This window comes from Phytophthora infestans, genomic scaffold (genome assembly GCF_000142945.1).
Source record: "Phytophthora infestans T30-4 supercont1.20 genomic scaffold, whole genome shotgun sequence".
Lineage (NCBI taxonomy): Eukaryota > Oomycota > Peronosporomycetes > Peronosporales > Peronosporaceae > Phytophthora > Phytophthora infestans.
Window position 1 is genome coordinate 1,122,836 of NW_003303739.1, and position 22,856 is coordinate 1,145,691.

Genomic DNA, 22,856 nt, shown 5'->3' on the forward strand with positions numbered 1-22,856 from the left:
AAAACGCGCGATGCGCGCCGAATTTGGATGCAAGTTAAGACATCTTGAGCTAAGCACCAAGATGCGATGCAACAAGCGAGAAGGTGACTCATGGCACGATTACCTTGAGTACCTGAACTTCATTAGAACCCCTAATGGAAGGCGATCAAACTAAGATGGTCATGGAAGTATTCGGAAATCACTCTTGTCCTGAGCTCGCCGCTACGTATTTGTCATCGGTACCGGACGACGCGGCAGATTATGTCGTGGAAAACAGACCGAATGAAGCGACTGCTATACAAACTAAGGGGTGATGGTCGGCGCTACGGCAGCAAGCGTGACGATCGCAAAAACCACCCGAACGTGAACCACAGCGGACATTTATATGCAGGACGCGGCCAAAGTCGGAGCAATCGGAGCAATGAAGAGCGACACTGGCACAACCATCGAACCCACGACGGCGGGCCTGATAGGAGACCGCAACAATCGAGCAGTGGCCAAGCTTTCGCGTCTATTGGAAACCGAGACAAGATACGCTGCCATGTCTGTAATGAACTTGGACACAAAATCTTCACATGTCCGCTGGTGAAACGAGCGAAAGAGTTAGCGACCATCGGCAGTGCAAACGTTACCGCCGCGGAGGAGGATGACGACGGGGCATCAAACAACTCTGATGAGGAAGCACATGTGTGGGTCGCAGCCTGTGACTCTGAGACGCGTACTGGTGCACCAACTAGCGTTTGGACAGTCGACTCTGCGGCAACGCACCACCTGTGTAACGATCGCAGCCAGCTTTTTGCGATCGCGCCTGCCACTCTATCTGTTCGAGTTGCGAACGGAAACATTGAAGTCGCCACTGAAAAGGGGAGTGCAGCGATCGCCATGACGGCAGGCGGAAAGAAGCATACCGTCCTTCTGAAGAACGTGTACTACTCAAAAGGAATTGAACACAACCTGATCTCCGTCGCTCAACTCACACAGCGAGACTACACGTGCAATTTCAGCAAACGGCAATGTCGAATCAAGAGCGACACTGGCAAACTAATCGCTGAAGTTGGGAAATCACCAGTGAATGGGCTGTGGTCGGTTGGTATCGAAGAAGGAATAGCATCGTTCGCTGCCATGAAAACATCTACACTTCGACAATGGCATGAACGGCTTGGTCATGTAAATTATCAAGACCTTGTCCGTATGATCGACAAGAAACTTGCTAAGGGCATCGTAGCAACAAACAGGAAGGTCGATTTCTGTATGAACTGCGCAGAAGCGAAACAAGCTCGGCGGGCGAAGAACCAACAAGACACTTCCACCTCTGCTCCAACCGACGAACCTGGTGCCACGTTGTCTGTGGACTTGAAAGTCGATATGACACCTGACCGGCTTGGTCACAAGCATATCTTGACAATCGTTGACCACGCAACAAACTACAACCGAGTCTACTTGCTTCACAAGAAAAGTGAAGCAGAACGCCACCTCGAAGACTTCATTAGCGAGTTCGAACGCCAGTACGAGACCACAGTGAAGGTCATCCGTTCTGATGGAGGTGGTGAATTCCTGAGTGACCGTCTCGATCGTTTTCTTTTGAACCGTGGCATTCGCCACCAGACGACAGAGTCTGGTATGTCTTCGTCTAACGGTAAAGCTGAACAATTTCACAGAACAGTAATGGACTCCGGACGAGCAATGCTATGGGCTTCTGCACTTCCACAGAGGTTCTGGGGTGATGCTGTGCTATACGCCAGCTACATTCGCAACTACCTACCGACGCGAGCAAACGCAGACCATGCGTCGCCCATCGAAGCGCTGTCTGGCAAAGTACCGACCGTCTCGCATATACTAAGATTTGGAACCAAGTGCACGAAACATGTTGCTCACTCTGCAAAGAAGTCCGCGAAGAAGCGTGCTGAGAAAGCCATCGTGATCGGCATCGACTCCCAAAAGAAAGCATACAAAGTCTACATCCCGCGAACCCAGCGTATTGTGTCCACCACCAACATTCAAAACATTGATCGCCTGGATGCGCGAGCTGTGGGGCGGTACATGGACGCTGTCGATGCGGAGCAAAATGAAGTCGCCACTGAACTTGAAAACGAAGAACCAACTGGAAGTAGCAACGACGATGAACACCAAGATGGCACCCCAGCAGACGTCCACCAGCTCAGTGCTCGTGCAATTCAGCGGGTTTTTGGACTGAACCGAGGCGCACGACCACTGCCGAACGACGAGTTTAGCTTACCTAAGTCGTTCCTCAACGAATTTTCAACCCCAGTGACAGCACTGCTGACAGTTTCTTTGCAAGAAGGAGTCGCATTTTCCACCATACTCGAAAGTGACAAAATCAAAGAGCCGACAACAGTGAAAGAGGCTATGAACAGCCAACACTGGCATGAATGGGAGAAAGCGATGCAGGAGGAGCTTCGAGCGATTGCTGCCAATGCAACCTGGGAGATTGTCGACACCCCTCGAGATGGAAGCTTGATTACCGCAAAGTGGGTGTTCAAGCTGAAGTTTGACAACATGGGCGAGCTGGAGCGCTTTAAAGCTAGACTTGTGGCACGTGGCTTCAACCAAAAGTATGGTGTTGACTTCGCCGAAACGTTTGCTCCAGTCCTGAAAATTGCTAGCCTACGGTTGATCGTAGCTGTAGCAGCGCTGTGGCACGCGACTATCAGACAAGGGGACGTTCCGAACGCCTACCTTCGTGCCACACTGGATCGATTGATATACATGCGACCACCAGAAGGCCTAACGCTTCCTAAAGGCAAGTCCGTACTGCTGCTAAAGAGTCTTTACGGCTTAAAACAGAGCGGCAACTTTGGAACGACGAGATACACAATCACCTGCAGGAGTTGGGATATCAGCGGAGCAAGCTCGACCCATGCCTGTACTTCCAGAGGATTGACGGCAAACTGACAGTGCTGGGCCTATACGTTGACGACGTCGTTGTTGTTAGTCAACGCGACAGTGATGCAGTCTGGACAATGCGGAAGCTTAACGACCAATTCCAAATCAAAGACCTGGGTGAAGCCAAGAAATGTCTTGGCATTTACATCGAACAAACCGATGCCGGCATATACCTCCACCAAAGCTCAAATATCAACAACTTATTAGCAAAACTTGGCATGGAGAACTGTCGCCCCGTAGCAACACCAATGGAATCGACTCGAAGCTTGTATGATGCAGACAGCAAACCCTTTTTTGACACCGGAATCATGCGGGAGACAATTGGATCGCTACTTTGGTTAAGCACATGCACCCGTCCAGACATTACCATGACCGTGAACTATCTAGCACGCTTTGTTACGTCGCCAACCTCCACCCAATGGACAGCTGTAAAGCGCGTACTTCGATATCTTCGAGGGTCTCGAGACTTAAGACTCGCCTTCCTTCGACCGCAATCTCCGCAACGGGGCCTAGCTGTTGCCATATTCAGCGACGCAGACTGGGCAGGGGATAAGGAGGCTAAGTCCACCTCAGGAGGCCTGCTGACAATCAATGACATGCCAATCTCCTGGTATAGCAAGAAGCAATCCACCGTAGCACTCTCGACGGCCGAAGCCGATTATATCGCTGGAGCAACTGCAGTACAGGACTGTTTATGGGTACGGCAATTACTCGACGAGGTCGGCCTGCGAACAAAGACTGATAACGTCATACTGCACATTGACAATCAGAGTGCCATCAAGAACATGGAAAACGAAGTGACTACATCCCGCATGAAACACATCAACATCAAGTTTCACTTCATACGCGATGCAATCCGCAAGAAAGATGCTGTAGTGACTTACTGCTCCACGACTGAAATGAGGGCTGACATTCTAACCAAACCACTCGGTGCAACATTACACGGACGCAACACAGGTATGCTTAAGTTGGTCAAGCTAGAACAACCACAGGGCTGAGACACAAAATGTTCCTGTCGAGGAGGAGTGTTGGAGATCGCACCTTGTGCCACCTGCGATCTGCACAAGTGGCGCAAGTAACTACACAAGATCATGTACGACAGGAACCGCTTCCACAATCCCATATCAAGAAACCAACAGTAACACCTATGCATGCAGAACTAGCCGACACGTAGCTAGCTAGATAATCTTCTCATTCTAAATCTTACCTGGTGCGAGGCACCACAACAAGGAGCAACCTTGTTCTCACCAAAGTGCTCCTCGAACACTGTCAGGGTAGTCACTGGTTACGAGACTGTGTGGCGGTAGTACAACGGAGAAAGCCGCAGCAATTGAACGCATGAAGTCAATGCGAGCCTCGTCGAGAGCCAAGAAGGTCGCTCCGGTCATTGCGATGAGCGAGGTCGTTGTCAACGGCCTATTATCGCTCCCGTACTGTGCAGACCCTGGTGCTACCTCGTGTTACAATTCGAGGGAGTCCCTTGGTGAGCTGGTAGAGCTGGGGGCGGTGGTTTCTGTGCATCCATTAAAACAAGAGATGGAGGTCACTGTCGCTGGTGGCTCAGTTATCGTGTGTCACGATGAAGCCAAGTTGAACTTAAGCTTACAGACGGTGGCTGACCCTGTCCACTTGAGCTAAGTGAGCTGCATTGTGTTAGAAGACATGAAGAGGAGCTCATCCTGGGTAAAGACACGCTCGTTTCTCTGGGAATCGATGTCAACGCTCCGTTTTCACAGTTGGCGTCGGGTAGTTTCATCGAGGATCATGATCCGTGTGAGACTCCAAATTCATCGCAGGTTGTACCTGACGATATTGGCCAGCATCTTGAGGCTTTGGTGATTGCGGCTGGAGAGAATAGTTTTGATGCAGAGTTCCTGCCAATGCTTCGGGATTTGGTTTTAGAATTTGAAGATGTCTTTCGAGTTAAGCTCGGCAATGATTCACCAGCAAATGTGGATCCACTGCAAATTACCATCCAGGATGGTGCTAGGCCGTTTTGAACGAGGTCCAGACGCTACGCTCCCGCGCAAAGTGACTTTTTGAGGACGCACACGCATAAACTATTGACCATGGGCTTTATACGTCGTAACCAACAGAGTCATTGGGCTTGTGCGGCGATACCAGTACTAAAAGCGGGCCGTCCATTGGAGTTTCATTTGACGATTGACTACAGACCAGCTAATGCGGTGACGGTGCCGATTGCTGGTACAACGCCTGATCTGGCTGCTGCTCCTAGGAACCTGCGAGGTGTGTATGGTTTCGCCAATTTTGCCATGACGATTGGCCCCCCTTGCACCCCGAGCCTACTGGAGTATCTCAGGACGCCACCGACTCGGCACTGCATTTCTAGAGCCGTATGCAGCTGGTATTTAAAAAGATGTTATACAGCAGATTATTGGTCTGGATACCGGTAGACGATTTACTGGTGTACGAGCGCTCTCCTGCAGCGTTCATTGATGCGTTACGTCAGTTCTTTAAAAATTCTCATGCATCCGAGCGTGGATAGGTATTGGTGGTATCTCATGTTCGTGAATGGAATGATGCCCTCTCTGTGGAGCAGCAACTTCGTGAGCTACTATTGTGCAAGAGTGGCGTGTTCGATGACCCGGAACGGCGATGGAATATCATAGAGAAAAAGACATTCCCGATCATCTTTGCTGCACGCAATCTAAGCTATCTACGCGTCCGTTGTGGTGGTTTCCGTCTCTGCTGTGACCACAAGAATTTGGTGCTCGTTTTTGCACCATATAAAGAGGTAAAACGACACGTGCGTGGAAAATCTCAGCGCTGGGCTATGTCATTGACTGGGCTAGCGCTCTAGGTGGAGAACATTGATGGTGTCAACAACTTGTGGGCGGTTTGCTTTCACGTTGGGGTTCCATTGTCGAAGTAGAAGGAAGTAGAAGTGCAGTGCAAGTTTATCACTCGAAGTCGTGCACGAGAGCTCTCTCACCCTGCCGCTGGCAACACGAACGGTGGCAACGAAACGCTGTCGGCTATTGAGCACGACGGACCTGACGCGGTTCTGGATCAGACAAGCCAGCAGTCACATGCATTGCGAATAAAGTCGGGCGACTTTGAGTTTCCGTTGCTTGATGAAATTACTACATCACAAGTAAAGCATGTCGCTGATGCACCCCGAGGTGTCAGATACGACGAAGATGACACGGCTCTTGTTGACGACCGTATTTGGGTACCAACGGGTGCGGAAGCCCTGGTGCAGCGAAAATTTGTTGCTAGCCACTGCGGAGTGCAAGGTCACTGCGGACTAGACTCCATGATTTTTACGATCGCTGCAGTTTTCTGGATCAGCAAATTGACGATATTGTGTCGGCGGCTCTTAAACCGCTGTCTTATCTGCAAACACGTCAAAGAAGGAAACATCATTGCACGACCCTGGGGTCCGACCTATGACGCCACGGAGCCCAACGAGCTTGTTCATTAGGACTATCTGTATATGGGTGACAGTAGTGGTCAGAGCAAGTATGGGCTGGTATTGAAAGATGGTTTGACACATTACTGCGAGCTTGTGGCTTGCGACTCGGCGTCGAGCGTAGCTGCTACAGCCGCGTTGGTCGACTGGTGGAAAAGGTTTGGAGCACCGAAGACTCTTTTCTCGGGCCAAGGCAGTCATTTTAAGAATGACGTGATCAGCCAAGAGTGCAAGCTTCCACAGATCGAACAGGAGCTGGGGTTGGCATTCGCACCTTGGATAAACGGAACAGTAAAGAGACTCAACCGCGACATCCTGCAAATTGTTCGAGTGCTGTTGATTGAGCTGAAGTTGGACACCCGGGAGTGGGTTTACGTGCTTCCACTCGTACAATGCTATCTCAATCACAAGCCAGTGTCACCACTAGGAAATAAGACGAGTGCGGAGCTATATACTGGACTACAACGGCTTAATCCAATTGAGCCCATTGTAGTCGAGATACTTGGGAAGCCCGTGGCTCTTACTGAGAGTGTTTCAATCCCTGGTGAAAAGATTGAACGGCCCCGAAGGCGTCTCGCTGAAATGCATCGCGAGGTAATCGACAGACGTGAGAATCGACGCTTGAACAACATGCAACAATCTAAGAGCGCACCGTGCAACATTCTCTGTTGGGGATTTCGTTCTCTCCACCAACAAGTTGCTTGCCCAGTGGATCGGTTCGTTTGAGGTGACAGAGGATCGACCTCACTCATTTGTCAGTCGCCACCTAATTACGAGTCAGCACTTTATAGTGCACGGATTCTGTTTAAATTCTACAGTGATAGCAGTTTAGAAGTGAATAAAGAGCTACTCGCGCACGTCGGAAACCAAGGCATGGTGTTTAGTGTAGAAGCACGCAAGGCCCACCGCAAGGAACGCGGAGATTGGCAGGTGCTAGTATCTTGGGTTGGACTTCAAGATCAAAACGACTCGTGGAATCCACTTCGTGCCATGTACGATGAGATCTCATCCGAGATTGTGCAGTACGTCCTGGCGTCCGATGATGAGGAGCTGTCAACAGCGTATAAGAAGATCTTCTTGGCCCTGGTAAGGCATAGTCTGGCAACGTAGCCCTTCAGGGGCTGTGTTGGGATTACCAGGACTTCGACAAGCAGAGCCTATGATCAGAGAATCCACATTGCAGCAAGGTGGCAATCGCATGGATGCCGAGCAGCAGGGTAGGGGTGAAGCCGAGCTGCAACTGCAACCAGTAGGCTCGCTCCTAGGGAGAATGCCGTCCTGCACTCAAGGATCGAAGTAGTCTAGTTTAGTTTCTCACTTTTGCATTTGCAATAACTCAAGTAATACACGGCACAGGAGCGACATGAGCACCAAATAAGTTATAACACTGTTAAACAGCTTCTTGGGCCTCGTAGCTGCTATATCAGTTCTAGATGCGTTTGATGGGTATTCAGGGGTCCGGCTTCGACTTGGGTATTCTCCGTTGTATCTACACAGCGAGAGGTGGCAGCATTTTCCGCTCCAACCACACTCGTTTTCCGCGCGGCAACTTGATTTCGTAAGGTTTGTCCTTTGTTGCTCGAATGGATGATGGTGTCTACGTCCATCCCACCACGATCAGAGTCTTCTTCGTCGTCTGAAAGATCGCCGCTCGCTCGAAGAAGAGCTCTGTAGCCACGTTAACAGCGCAATTCCGCTTCCGAAGGCATCTCGAACACTACGCGCTACAAAGGGAAACCAGCTTTGAAGTTAATTCACCTGTTTCACGACAATTGCATGCGGTATTGTAGCTACATTTTCACCCATGTAGACTGCTAAGTTTGCGGACCTGACTTTGTACCCACCGAAAAGCAAAATGCATTGCAAAATACGAGCTTAGGGTACTCGAGGGATCCAAATTAAGAAATATGGCCATTTGATGTACCCAAATGCATTTTGTGTTTTAAACAAAGTTATCAGGTTGGACTTTAATTGAGCTGACACAATACATGTATCAGCACAACTATTAAACATATTTTACACGTCCGAGATGACAGTTATGACTACAGACCTGTACTCCGCATAAGTGCCCCTCCTCGTCCACAGACCCCTTCGTAGGTTTAGAGAGCACTGGAGTGGTCTTTTGTTCTTTCTTGTGCTATTTGGTGCATCTTACCAGGCTATGAGGGTATGCAACATTTGTTACGTAGTCGATGAGCACTTTGCGTCTTGGAGAGGTCAGACCATTATTCTACAGAGGCAAGTGGATGAACGAGATAATACTACTTAAGTATCTACCAGTGCTGATGACGGAATAACTCTCCCTTAGACAAGCACCATTTTAATTTTTTTTACAAAAACAAAATCAAGGAAAGCTCCAGATTTCCTACAGAGCTATATGCACAGAGGAACGAAGCGCTATATATATACTTTTTCCCAAATACACATACATGGCATCTCTTAAACTCCCTAATAATAAGTAATTCACGCTATTGTACATCGATTCTGAGAAAAGATTAATCTCTAGTGGAAAAGAGATGAACATCTAGTTTTATACAAAAACGGATGAGCACCTTGTGCGAAGCAAAACAAACGGATGACCACCTAGTGTATACAAATGTATCCTATTTAATGAATGTACTGTGAGCTGAAGGGAGATCGCGGGAAAACCTGACGGCTAGAGCGATACATCCAAAACAAAGGAATGAGGCCGCGACACTCCTGTGGGCGTACCTTACTGATTGGTAGACATAATGCCAACCCCTAGATGGTGACTGTCAGCCACGCATTCCGCAAGCGCCTGCACCTCCATTTAGCTCTTAGAGCCATTCATGAATGTAATTTCCCACAAATACCTTCCCCCATTCTCAGTCCATGACGTAATTCTTCCACGCAGGTGCGGGCCTCGGCCTGACGCTCATGTATCGAAAGATACAAAAGCTCCACGGCAGCGACGTCGCTGCCATTTTGAAGCTTTCCTGTCAGTGAGTCGAGGTAGCTGTGTCAAGATGGTATCAGTTAGTAATTTAAAAAAGCGTAAAGCAAAACACTTACATTTTCTGTCGTCTGCCGTCCAAATCACATCCAATGCGTTCTGGGAGATGAGTGAGCTTGAAGGAACTGAAGAATACTGCTTTTAGTTCTTTTTTCTTGCTTCTTTCAGAAAACTTAATCCGGAAGTTGAGTTTGTTTAGCAATAGCAAGCAAGCTCCAACGACGGTTTTGGACTGTGGTGATCCTGGTAGTACCATACATATAAGTACAGCCCGTTAGTCTTGTAAAGGTATGTGATATATGTAAATACGTACCTTCATCAATGTGTGAGGCAAATCGAGGACCAACAAGCATCTCGTTTCGTAAAATTCCAGGCAGGAGGGAGTCGTTTAAAACAATAGCTGTGCCGGCGCGTAGATTGTCCACACAGGGCGCCTTGATTACACGATGGTGGGCTTCAATAGCGTTTTGATGAGGTATGATACCTGGTACCCCTGACGCTGCAATAAACCAGGATTCCCACGGCTCCCGTAACTAATACGCGGTCAGCCACTCCGCAAAATCGGCACCTCCGTTTTCACTCCAAAATTTATCATCACCTTCGACAGCGCATAAAATTGGTCACGGAATCGTGTAAGTTTCGTATTAGCGGCAGCACGGTAGCGTCATATACTTCCGCACTCTGATTCTTGCATACTCGCTCCCGAGCCTTTCTTGCGAGGTGTGGCCAGCAATCGAGGAGTTGGATGTCTAGCCAGACAGTTTGATACGCGTTGGCGATATAGCTGTCATGGTCCAGACTAACAAACACCAGGCTGAGATGTACGCAAAAAAACCGCTCAGCCAGCCGGACAGTTGTTCGAAATAGTCGCTCGTAAGCAAATTGGTGCTCTGTCCTCACAAACATGTATACATGGTATAGATGTTTTTGAAAACGTGTTGTTCGTGAATCGTGAGCCATTACTACCAAAGTCTACGAAAGTCCAGCCCCCTACAAATAAATTGAAATAAATAAAAAATAGCTTATTTTACAGTTAATTTCAGATAGTGAAGCTTCAATGATATACCGAAGTGAAGTTTGTATGTGCCGTCGGTGGCTCCCAGGAGTTGACTGCCTTGTGCAACTTGGCAGTTTAGCACGGTGTGTAACATACAGCGACTGGTGACGATAAGTCCGAGCGAAGTAGCCCTTGCTCCGTTGTCGTCCTTAAGCGTGTGCTCAAAAATGTCAAGCACCAATAGTTCGTTCTTCTGCTGCCCGGAATAGGACACAAGCGTATCCCCATCGTTCGTGTCGTCGAACGGTGATCCCAAAAAGAAGCCATCGCTTGAGTCGCACATTCGTACACTAGCCCACTCTTTCAGCGCCGCTGGGGTCGATATTTCACATCCACTTGTTGCACTATTCCAATAACGACATGCTTAAACATTTGTAGCTATTTGCAATTTATGATAGAAAAAATATTTTACAGAAAGCTTACCCGCTGTTGACTTTTCAGGTATACCTTCCTGGTTTTGAGCTGCCCCTTAGTTGGAAGCTTCCCCATCACATCAGCGTCTTTTTCAAGTCTTGCCCGAAGTAGTCTCAAACAGATCCCTTTGTGCCCCCAGCTTCTTTCAAGACAAACGACGACACCAAGTCCATCACTTCTGGTATTCTGACATACTTTTCGCATTTCAGGTGAAACGTGCACCTTTACACAGATGTCTAATGTCCTTCAGAGCGCACAAACGCGTACTGGTACACAAAGGGTGAGCCAAATGGCAGTAGTGCAGTAGTGATCCGCGCGCTGTCGCGTGTTGGATGTGATGTCAAACGTGCGCTCAAATGCTAACGAGTCGTCGTCGGTGTCTGTCACGGGGTCACACAGCACCTTGCACAGAGGAAATGCTTAAGGGTATTAACTACCCGAGTGAACGTTAGTCCACGTGTTCCCGGCCTCAATGGGAACGGTTTGCTACTTAGAAGAGTAGATTTAAGACTGATGTATTTATGAGTAAGATAAGCTTGGGTCTCATACAAACTAGAGGTTACCTATAGTGGAGCGAAGTACTGGTACCGTGTACCAGGTGTCCACAAAAGTGACGGGTCACTCTTTATGTAACATGGGTCACACTGGATTGTACCCCGTTACAGTGTCACTACCGCGCTGCATCGTGCCTCACGAAAAAAAATGTTGAGATCCGTCCAGATATACATTTGTATACATCTCCATTACCCAGACAGTATACGTTTGTTTTTTTCTTGAAAAAAAACACACTAGACTAAAGTTTAGAAAGCTCCAATCCGTCCGTTTTACACTAGATTATAATCCGTAACCATTGCAGGAAATGCATGGAAATCCGTAAAGAAAATCTTCAACTTGAGGTTTCTTCGTCGGGGACCACTTGACAGTTTACGGGCGTATCGCCGCATCTATTGCATTGCAGTAGGTTTGCAACAGTAGACTGCTTGATACCGTTATGCAACCTTGCCCGTGTACATTATGACCAACGAAGGAAAACGTTTCTCTAAATCTCAAATACGAGCCCTGAATTGGAGATAAACACTATGATGAGTTTTCGGAGCTTCGCTCACGCTAAAACACCTTTGGTACTCGGAACGCCCGCAGTGGCGTCGTGCTTGACGGCAGTACGCAGCGCGACGGCCAGCGCCTTGAAGGACGCTTCGGCGCGGTGGTGGTCGTTGCGGCCACGGAGCACATCCACGTGCAGCGTGAGACGAGCGGCGCTGGCGAACGACTCGAAGAAGTGTGTGATCATCTCGCACGACAGCTCGCCCACGCTCGGACGCACCAGCTGCAGGTTAATCTCGCTGTGCGCGCGACTCGAGATGTCCACGATAGCGCGGGACAGAGCCTCATCCAGCGGTACACACGCCGAGCCGAAGCGAGCGATACCCGCGCGGTCGCCCAGCGCGACATCGAAGGCCTCGCCGAGCGTCAACGCGCAGTCCTCCGTCGTGTGGTGGTCGTCGATCCACGTGTCGCCCTTGCAGTCAAGTTCCAGGTCGAAGCGACTATGCTTGGCTAAAGCCGTCAGCATGTGGTCCAGGAATCCAATGCCAGAGCTCACCGTGGACTTGCCCGTGCCGTCCAGCGACAGCTTGACACTAATCGACGTCTCCTTGGTTACGCGCGAGATGCTGGCCTCACGAGCGGCGCACTTGCCAGTCAAAGACGGGGTCTTGTTCGCTGTCGAGAGAGCTGCCGCCACTGGAGGGACGAGGTCCAGCAGCTCTGCAAGTCCCGGAGTCAGCACAACTGAAGCTCCGACCTCTTCCAATACCTTGCCAATAGCTGCAGGTGTTTGGTCTAGGATCGACTTGGCGTACGTCTGTGGGGTCAAGACACCGTAGGCAATAGTTCCAGCCTTGCGGCCAGCGATGATGTCGTCCACGGTGTCTCCAACCATGGCGGCGTATGGGGCCTCGACACCCAGAGCCTTGAGTGCAAGAAGAATGGGCTCCGGTGATGGCTTAGGCGGACAGTCCTCCATGCAGATCTGCACTGGGAACAAGTCCTCGATGCCGTGAGCGGTCAAGAACTTGACGCAGTCCTTGCGAGGTCGTCCCGTGACCACCGCCATGCCTTTGGGAAGACGACGGTGCAGCTCACGCAACAATCCCTCGGGCGTGAGCAGCGTCTCAAGCTCGCACAGACCCGGAGTGTTGCCCACACCTTGATACAGAGCCTCGAATTGAGCCGTGACTGCTTCTAGTGTGGGGGCAGCTCTGGCGTTGTTAAGACCGTCCAGGACCAGACGGTGCGTCAACTGCCAGTCATTGTTGGCATTGCCCGCCAGTTTGTGCCGGTCGATGTCCTCGTGCGTGACAGGCACGCCGAAGTGACGCGCAGTGTCGATGATGGCCTGGCGGTAGGACTGGGACACCTCGGCCAACACGCCGTCCATATCGAGCAGCAACGCCTGCACGGATGACTTCATCGTTGTGGTGGTCTTCCGAATGGCGTGTTTGGAGTTACGAACAATGTACCACCATATTGGTACAAATGGTTGGCGAAACAGTTCGTTCAATAAACTGTGAAATACAATCAATAGTGCAAAAACAAAACTGCACATTGCCAAAAACAGAAAACTACCATCTTTTTCCATGAATTTACATAATTGTAGTGCATGTAGGGCAAAGAGCCCTGTAACAATAAGGGTTTACTCTACTTTCAAATACGCCAGCAAGATTCGATGCCCAATTTCATGCGAGCTGGTTCGGTGCCTGTGCGTGAAATTGAGTGTGCCAAGAGATCCTCTCGTGAGCGTCAAAGGCAGGAACTATATACTATCGGATACAACAGGTTACCGGCAAGTATATGCGACTTCAGTATTGGATTCGTCAAAGATCATTATCTAGGGAGCGAGAAAATATGAGGGCCGCCAGCCACCGACAATTGATGAGAAACGTGCTCTTTATATTCCCGTGTAAGCTGTTTGGTTGCCGTTTAATATTCCCGTGTAAGCTGTTTGGTTGCCGTATAATAAGCAGTTGTAAAGAAGGCGGCTTTTTTTTTACGTCGTAATCTACGAGGGAGAGTTCAAAACCTATGCCAGCTGAATTTGAGCTGGTCCTTTCGAACGATGGAGATCAGCGTCTACTGTGCGAGCGGAAGGACGAAACGAGCGCGTGACTACGGTCAAGACTATTATACTCTCGCTACACAAGAGGGGATTGACCTGTTGAGAACGGTGCGTTCGGTGCTCAGCGCTGGCACCTCGTGGTTGTCTTGATACTATCAGTGTCGGTGAGCGCTATGTGCGTTTGCTGAAGACCACGTCTTGCTATCAAGTTGATATCAAGTTCGGTTGACTGGCTGGCTTGTTCCATAATAGCAGATCAAATATTTTATTACGAAGTACAACATAAATTGACCGCTTCTTCTTGGCTTTGTCCTGCATCTTCAGTCATCGTAACCTTAATATTGCACTTCGAAATACAGGCTCGACTATTTGGGCGCGGAGCCTAGTTTCCTAAAAGTTAACGTGCCTTTATAATTACTCAGAAGTAATCAGAAGCCAGTAAAATTTACTTAAAAGTAAATAGCACCCCGCTAGAGTAACTTTCCATTTGAAAGGCTGCGGCGAAAGCAAAATCAAACTTATCGATGACGAGACAGTAAAGTTTCTGCGTAGCGTTGAGACGGTGGTATGCAAAATACACCGCAGCAATATCGTACTACGTAGTAGCTAACTTTACTTTATGGCTCCTGCATATAAGCAACCTGAAGTATACGCACTGCTTCAGCTGCTGTTGGTCTCTTTAAAGGATCCATCGATACACACGAGAGACCCAGTCGTACCATCGTTTGAGGGTCAGATTTTGAGAACTGCACGCTTAACAATCCGCTCGCGACTCGTTGGAGAATAACCAAAGTGATTAGCTGCCGATTGGAACCAGGACGTTTCACATGCGAGTATGGTAACGAATGCATTGACAGCTCGGAAAGTACCACTCCAAACGAAACATGTCTGCCTTCTCATCGTACGCATTCCCAATCATCACCTCCGGAGCCATCCAAAGTGATGTACCCACATCTGCAGTCATCGCTCTGTCTCGCGTTCCCGAGAGACGCCAAAGTCCGTCAACTTGGCTCCCAGCGCTTCGTTCAGCAGAATATTCTTCGACTTCAAGTCGCGATGAATTACCGGAACGTCTCGAGAGTGCAAATAGGCCAGAGCATGAGCGACATGCAGCGCGATCGTGATCTTGGCAGCGTCGAAGCCTGTCCGACGGTTCTCGTCCTCGTATTTGTCCATCAAGCCTCGTAAATCCCCTCCGTCCATGTATTCCATCACGCAGCAAAAATCTTCTCGATAATCCCACGCCACACCAATGAGCTGCACAATGTTCGGATGACTCATGGTGCTCGCCAACTTGACCTCCTTGACAAACGAATCCACGTCGCTCATCGTCTTCACTGCCACGAATTGGCCGTTGTATGTTCCTTTGTACACTTTTCCGAACGCTCCCCGACTGATAAACTCCTGTAGAACCACCTTCTCGCGAGGTATCCGTGCCTTGTTGATGGTTTCGTCGTCCGTGTAGAATTCAGCATTGGAACCCTGTGATATCTCCCATTCTAGGGAAGAGTCACTGTTATGGTCAGACGACGCGTTTACACTCTCAACTGGCCAGCTGACTCCTTCAAATTTGAGCCTGACCTCGGCGAGTTAACGGACCCCGTCGACGCTCTATTTCGATGGAGATCTTCACGAAGCGAATGGACCATTTTGGATACTCCAGATTTCGATAGGAGGTGCGCTGTTTTCTCAGAGATTTTCCGTTCATGGCTACAGTGGTCACGGTAATTAATCTAAGTTGATAAATAATCTCATACACTAAATATTCTCACTCAGGTTTGTTGAGAATAATTCACGTGAACAAGCTTTTTCAGAGTTCATTATTAATCTCAGTTGTGGTTGATATCTTGTACTCACTATTGGGCTTGCTTATGGTGCAGTGGTGATCGCCCTAGCCAATCGCTGCATTGTGAGTTCAGCAGCAGTGCCTCGGGTCCCTCTTAGAGTTACATGTAGGTTTGTGGTGATGTATGTTCTGTGGAGTGTTCTGTCCCAATAATTGGTCCGTTCGTTGTAAGCACTGATGTTCGTACTTAAGAAAAGTTTCACTGTATCTATTTTATAATACCAACAAAAGTACAAATTGGCTGTGGCTCTATATTATGATTCCATGTACTTGTGTCTAAGCCTTCATAATTTCATGATGTTTTTTTTAAATAATTCTCTCTGCCACTGAGCGTAGATGTGAGATTAATTTCAGGGCTACATAAAATAATAGCAATGAGATTTATTTTACCAAACACTATTTAATGGGAGTTCATTAATACTCTCACGGAGATCAATTGCTGTGTGAGATAAAACATTTACTCCACACAAATTATTTTCAATGAGATTCATTACCGTGACCGCTGTACTGAGCCTATTTTTCAGTCGCCCCGATGTGACAGCTGCTCCCTGGCAACAGAGCGGCGGTCAGCTATTGCAGCTTGGCAATACTCGCCTCCATGACTGGTTTTCTTGTTGTTGGTCAGTTTGGCTTTCACTCGTGTTTGTGTACTGGTCAAGTGCTCTTCAACGACCGCCTTATACTCGTTGTATTTGCTGGAAATGTGGCGAACCGTCTTGATGACGCTTGTGTGGAACGGATTCTCCATGGCGACAGCAAGCTAGGAAATGAATACTTGGGCCTGTAAGTTTATCAAATCGTGAGATCATGACCGATTTTAATTTCTCTGAGACGAACGAACTTCATGTTTGCCAACGGCACGAGGGTGTGCGCACCACTGTAAACACGATACCGGCTTATTTATGTATTTTCTGATCAAGCCATGCAAATTGCATTGCGCGATTTCAACTTCGAGCTTCTGTTCTTGGCTTCTTTTGAAGTGATCATGGCCAACACCACGTTCTGGAGACGTTCATCAACAGTGCTGTAATTGAAGTAACTTGGAATGTTATTTTGAAGCTAAATATATTAGTTGGACGTATTAGACTTCATCTAAAAAGCTAGGGGTTGAAAAAACATGATTTCGCTAAAAGAAGCTATTTCAACTAATCTGCCTAATTTTAGCAGCTGAACTGGGAAACCAGGCATTTAAATTTTTCCTAAAATTTAGATAAAAAAAAAAGATTCAGAATAAAACCAGCTACTATTTGGAGCGAAGTGGAACACAGCCTTAGTAACATTGTTCGTGCTCCAAGTATTTAGCGGGTGGCATGGTCATTTGGTAATTGCCTTCATTGCTGAATCTAAGGCCGTGCTTAAAAGCTTCCCGCATCCGTGTTTTCCGTGTACTTGTGTTAAAAAGAGACGGAGCGGTGGATGCGTGCCGTGCGTCGAGAAGATGCTCGATACCTCGAAAATTGTACCTTGCCGGATGTCACGGTAGGGCTCAGATGGAAGGCAGAAATAGGCAGACGCAGATTAGCTTTCGAATGTCTTTAACTCACAATCTCACTCTTGTTTTGGCAATCAAAACCGCAACTAAACTGAGTGCTAGCGGTCACTAAGGTCCTGGGGCTAATGTTTTGTTGCCTTGGAGCTCGGTCACGCGAAACACCAGCAAGATCACACGCTTGTGTAGATAGATACCCCTATAGCGTCTACAAAGCTTCCCCATCGAACTCAGGAGATCTTACTAAAAGTGAAGGAGAATCTACGAACGACGTTACCGCAACACAGCGGCGACAAGACGACAGCTCTTACGGCAACACATCCGCCCCTTATGACACAAGGAACAACATAAAAAATGTGTCAAAGTAACACAGCTCGGTAAACTATTATCGGGGGTCTGATAGATTACCGTTATTGTCAAAGTTACCACTCCGCTGATTCACAAAATTTACATTATAAGTGCTCATTCATCATTAGAAAAAAAAGACTTGCACCTACCAAGCCAACTTGGGCTCCATGAACGATTCAGCTAGCACCGACCGGACGCATTCAACTGGTGACGGGGTCCCCCGACGCAATCCTCGCCACAAGGAGGGGATGTGCAAGGAGCTGCTGCGGTCTCGACTGCAGCAAATCGAGTTACTGGGGGAGAAGCTCGAGCGACTTTCCGAGTTTTCGCTAAAGCTGATGGATCTCCATGAGGAGATTGCTGTTATACTCGCACGCGAAAAGCAAGATACAATGCGTCTAGCAGCTGCAACCGGGGCTTCTGCTCACGACGTCGGATACGTTGTATCGTATGCTGTGGCGCTCGAGGAGTGCTGCAGTATTTTGCTGGATCAGGCTTTGTAAATGAATTACAAAAGCGATAAAGGAGGCATAAGGAGGTTTACGTAGCAAAGTTTAAGACAAACGAATGCATAATATATTTTAAACGCTGAGAACAGTTCCTGACCGGTCGCTTCTACCGCTTTCGCTCGCTTATTTGACTTCATAGTCACCTCTGGTTGCATCAAAATTATCCACATGATACGCAGTCGCAGGATGGCGACATCGTCTTGTGTGACGGTTGCGTTAGCAAAAGCGGTGCTATCCTTGAGTACTGCATATGTTTGGGCGATACACAACACCCCGCATGAAGATCCATCTGGCTGTGTTGGCGCATTAAGCCACACGCCATTTTCGACGACAGGAAAATCAGTAGCTTGCATGGTCTCATGATGCCAGTTCCGTAAAAATTTAGCCATTGTGTCCTGGAAACTGACTTCCATTGTTGCTAGAAATTCCGTCCCACGCAAGGGTTTGTAATAGTACGGTGTGATGCTGGGCGTTTCCAGCTGATCGACCAGTCTAACAATGATGACGCCCCAGTGATTTCCGTTTAGGTGAGCTGGCAACACCACATAATGGAATGACGATATTCGTGTCTTCGGAGGGCTTGGGCATCCCATCGTCGGAGCGAACGAACTCAGCGCGTAGCAGTCGCCAAGCACACCGCAGATGCAGCGAATAGTACAGTCAATCACGAGGTCGTTTAACATTCGAGTCCGGGCCAGGCTTCCCACCATATTGTCCACCCTGATAGAGCACGCAGCACTCGTAAGCCTAAATTCCGAGTTAAGGCAAGATCCGCGCAGAATATTTGCCGCTTCGTTCGCCAAATATTTGTGTTTCTCGCCCGCTGCGGAAGGGAATAATACTTCCGAATCAGTCTCTTCGTCAAACAACAGTGGCGTATCGAGCATCGTTTCCCACTTAGTTGATAGAAGCCATTCCACATCTGAGTACCATGCAGTGCATTTTGCACAAATGTTGTAGAACTCTTTCATTCGGTACACAGCCCCGCTAGACATACAATCCAAAGGGTGCAACACAAGAAACAACACAAAAACGTGAGCAGCACAAGAAACAACACAAAAGTGTTAGCAACACAAGAAACAACACAACCTGATGAGCAGCATTGCGAAGTACGAGCCTGGTGAACTTCGGAGTTCCGCCCGAGAAGAAAGCTACGATCTCCTTAGTCGTTCCTTTCGAGTGCTCCGAGTCGGAATTATTGGCGAAATATTTGGGTTTGGATCGTTTGTTCTTCTCTTCTTGTATAACTGCACTCCGCTTTGTCATCAGGTGCTTAGGCACAACGAAGTTGTAGTCGAACTGTTCTGTTCGCACGTAGGCTCGTTGACTGCGCACAGCCGTGCGCCGATGAAGCCGTCGGTCATGGCAGTAAGGTAAGTTGCCAGAATTGAATTGGACGTACTCGACGTCATTTGTATTGTTTGCCCACTCGAGTACTCGCGAAAGTACTGGTGCGCTTTTGTCTGAAGGTGTAATAGCTGCTAGTCTTCGCCTCCGCTTTTATCCGCGCCTGTTTCACCTTCTTTCGTTGATTGTGCCGGGGCTTAGCTTTGGGTAGCTGAAGTACTTCAATCTTGTCGTTTTTTCGCGCAGGTGGTTTTGAAACAGCCTTTGCCTTTGTTTGTACAATTTCCTTTGTCAGTAGCACTTTTTGCTTAAGCGGCGTAGACCCCGACTCAGACGAATCCAGTTTTGTCTCATACGTTTGCGTCAAAGTTAGGAGCTTGGTGTTGCAGCTTGTGCTGGTTGATTTACGGCTTGTGGTGCTTGTTTTGGAATCCGACTTCACGAAATGTTGTCGCTCGTGGTCATGAGGACGTTTGACAGTTGGGAGCGGAGAACTTTTCACCTTCGCTCTTACGAGGCTGAAAATTTTCTGCACTATCACGTTCGAAGCTCTGAAACCCGTGCCAAGTGCAACAGGTCCGTATTCTGTTGGCATATGAACAGCGTGCGCTGTTGCTAACATTGTTGATTTTTTATGTTGTTTGCTATGTTATTTGTGTGTGTTGCTTGTTGTGTTGCTTAATCAAGTCACCCTCGGCCAAAGATTATTCCCGAGCGGTTTTCCCACAGTTTTAAACGAATTTGGTGCACTCATGGCGCAACACAGTCGGCTCGTGGTGATGGACGGCGTGATTGTGACCTGCGATACACGGGATGCATGGCAAGTTTCTTGGTGCGAACTGTCAACGTAGTCGAAAAAGGGGTTACTAAATGGAAGGTGACTGTGGATCCGGACTCGGAGGTATGGCTATGATGATGCATTTTTCTTTACGTTTCTTAACACTATGATTTGCTTAGATCTCCACCCAACAATCACAAGACAAGCAGAATATCTACGATTTCTATCCGCGGGCCAAGTCGTGTCGTTCCCACCCAGTTGCACAGGGAGATGGCGCTCTGACAGAAATGAAAACGAGCACTTCTGATATCAACCGATATCTTTCGAATCAGCTTGGTGGGTGTCGCTGGTGAATTTGGCTGTAGCAGTATCTATTTTTTTTATTCACTTTGCTAACTTATTTCATAATCACTCTCCTTTTTGTTTCGTTGATGGTATCCAGATATGGTTTTAACACCACAACAAACGAGAAATCGGCTCCGTCAAGTATTGGGCACGACAACCCTCGAGCGCACCAAAACTATTCTCGATTATTTTGCTGACGGGAGTGCCGGCAATGACGTCCTATTAGTTCAGGACCAAATGGATATCACTTGGGTGATTGCGATGCAAACGTGCATTCAGAAAAAGTGTTGTGCACAGTGGGGTGACACGCTAGTCATGGACTGGACACATGGGACCAATAATTTGGGATATCATCTGGGTAACGTCGATAATTATATATTTCTTGAAGTGAGGTCTGATATCATACTCGTGTATATGCTACAGGGAGTCTTGTTGTTACAACTGCTACAGGCAGAGGAATGCCTGTAATTGATTTTCTAGCCCTCGACCAAATCGCTGGCACGATGGACGATACTGCGGCTCTTGGTGATGCTAACGAGAGTGATACAGGATCTGACATTGATCCAGCTGATCTCATCGACACAATGACAATGATTCGTGACATGGAGCAAGCTGAACACGGTCTACTAGCTGCGGGAGGCAATGTACCCCCCCCCACTGGAAGTGGTGATTTGGCGTTTTCGACTGCCTGATGTGTCTTCATCATCTTTTCACGACTGTCGTACGTTTTTGTCCGGCGTCGCACAACTTTCCTCTTCGCCGACGCCGTGAAATGAGCCTCAGTTGATCCCAGGCTCTTTGTGCCAGGTTTTGGTCGCTTTGGTGAGGGATCTTCGCTTTCGTTCGTCTCAAAGGCACCATAGCAGGATTTGCGGCTGTACGGCACGGACAGCTGCTTCCGTTTGCGACTTTCTTCGATGGCATTGGTCCGAGCGGCATCAACAAATGCGCGTGCATAGTCTTTAGTTTTGTAACCATTGAAAACAGCATTCCAAGCAACATAGTAAGCAACATAGTAAGCAACACAAGTAATGTATCAGCAACATAAGAAATCGACCGGGATATATACCTGTATCGGCCAACGCGTTGTTTTCACCCAGCTCCGCGGCGGTGGCTTTGGCGTCGGCAGCCACTGCCTTCTCGCGCGCAGCGTCATCCTTCTCGCCCGCCGCAGCACTGGTGGCGTCGTCGTTCTCACCGGTGGCCACATCCTTCTCGCCCGCCGCAACACTGGCGGCGTCGTCGTTCTCACCGGCAGCCACATCCTTCTCGCCCGAACCACGTCCTTCTCGCCCGCCGCAACGCTCTTCTCCCCGGAAGCGCTGTCGTTCTCGCCCGCCCCAGCGCCCGTATCCTTCCCACCCGGTAACGTATCGACCTTGCGCGCATCATGGCAGGCTTCGTTCTCCAGGCCCTCCATGTCTGCATCCTCATTTGCGATATCCTCAACCGTAATAAGAGGGTCATCGACGTAGTCTTCGTCGCTACTGGAATCGTGTATAAATCCGCGTCCACCAAGTAGGTAGTCGACATGCGGTCTTGCCCGTAGACAGCGCCCTATACATGATAGAACACAGCGTTGTAGATTAGGACAACGTGCTGCAGGCTGCCTGTCACTATGTCCCCCGTGTCTTACCTGTGCTCTGCGCTTCTCGGCGCGCTTGCTGCTTCGGCATCTTGCTTTTCCCCCCTTCTTGGAAATGAAAGGTCTGTACAACTCGTACTTATTAAATCTCGTACTTAATAGACACTGTAAAATTTACATTTCCGCTTTTGAGATTTTTAGCGTAATATAACTTGCAATAACTTACCCAGCAACACAAAACGCCATTGTGTTGTTCTAAAAGATAAATCGTCATGTTGTAGTAATGTTGCGGTACCGACTCCGAGAATCTACAGAGTGCCCGTTGCGGAGCACCCGTGCAAGAACAAACTCAAAAGATGTAGTACGGCTTTGCAAGAAATCAGCCATATGCGTTCATAGACGTCTACTTAATTATGGGCTTGTGTGTGGCTGTACGACGCACATTAACTCACGCGAGTTTATGTGAATATGTCAATCGGAATCGTAGAAGCCATCCAGTTATATTATTCTTGTAGCAACAAACAAACTGATGCACACCATCGAAGGTCCACTTCGTTGCGAACGTGCTTCTGCGGAGGAGGCTGAGGAAGCAATACACTTGTGGACCTGTGAGCATGGATTCAACGTATCAAGAAAGCGCGTCGAAAGAAATGCATTTGGGAATATTTTTTCGAGGCTTTTTGAGTGTGATCGTAGCGAACGATCCAAAAATACACGACACCTGGCAGAA

The 22,856-nt window shown here is 48.4% G+C and overlaps 2 protein-coding genes across 2 annotated transcripts; both read right to left on the minus strand.

Annotated features, from left to right (window-relative positions):
* Positions 1-11,863: 11,863 nt before the first annotated feature.
* Positions 11,864-13,234, minus strand: PITG_10777 (imidazoleglycerol-phosphate dehydratase; the record flags this gene model as incomplete). The annotated part of the gene is made up of 2 exons (XM_002901561.1): positions 11,864-12,415; positions 12,506-13,234. The coding sequence occupies 2 exons, from the start codon at positions 13,232-13,234 to the stop codon at positions 11,864-11,866; spliced, it is 1,281 nt and encodes a 426-aa protein (XP_002901607.1).
* Positions 13,235-14,496: 1,262 nt separating this feature from the next.
* Positions 14,497-15,160, minus strand: PITG_10778 (protein kinase; the record flags this gene model as incomplete). The annotated part of the gene is made up of 3 exons (XM_002901562.1): positions 14,497-14,644; positions 14,749-14,801; positions 14,870-15,160. The coding sequence occupies 3 exons, from the start codon at positions 15,158-15,160 to the stop codon at positions 14,497-14,499; spliced, it is 492 nt and encodes a 163-aa protein (XP_002901608.1).
* Positions 15,161-22,856: the final 7,696 nt, after the last annotated feature.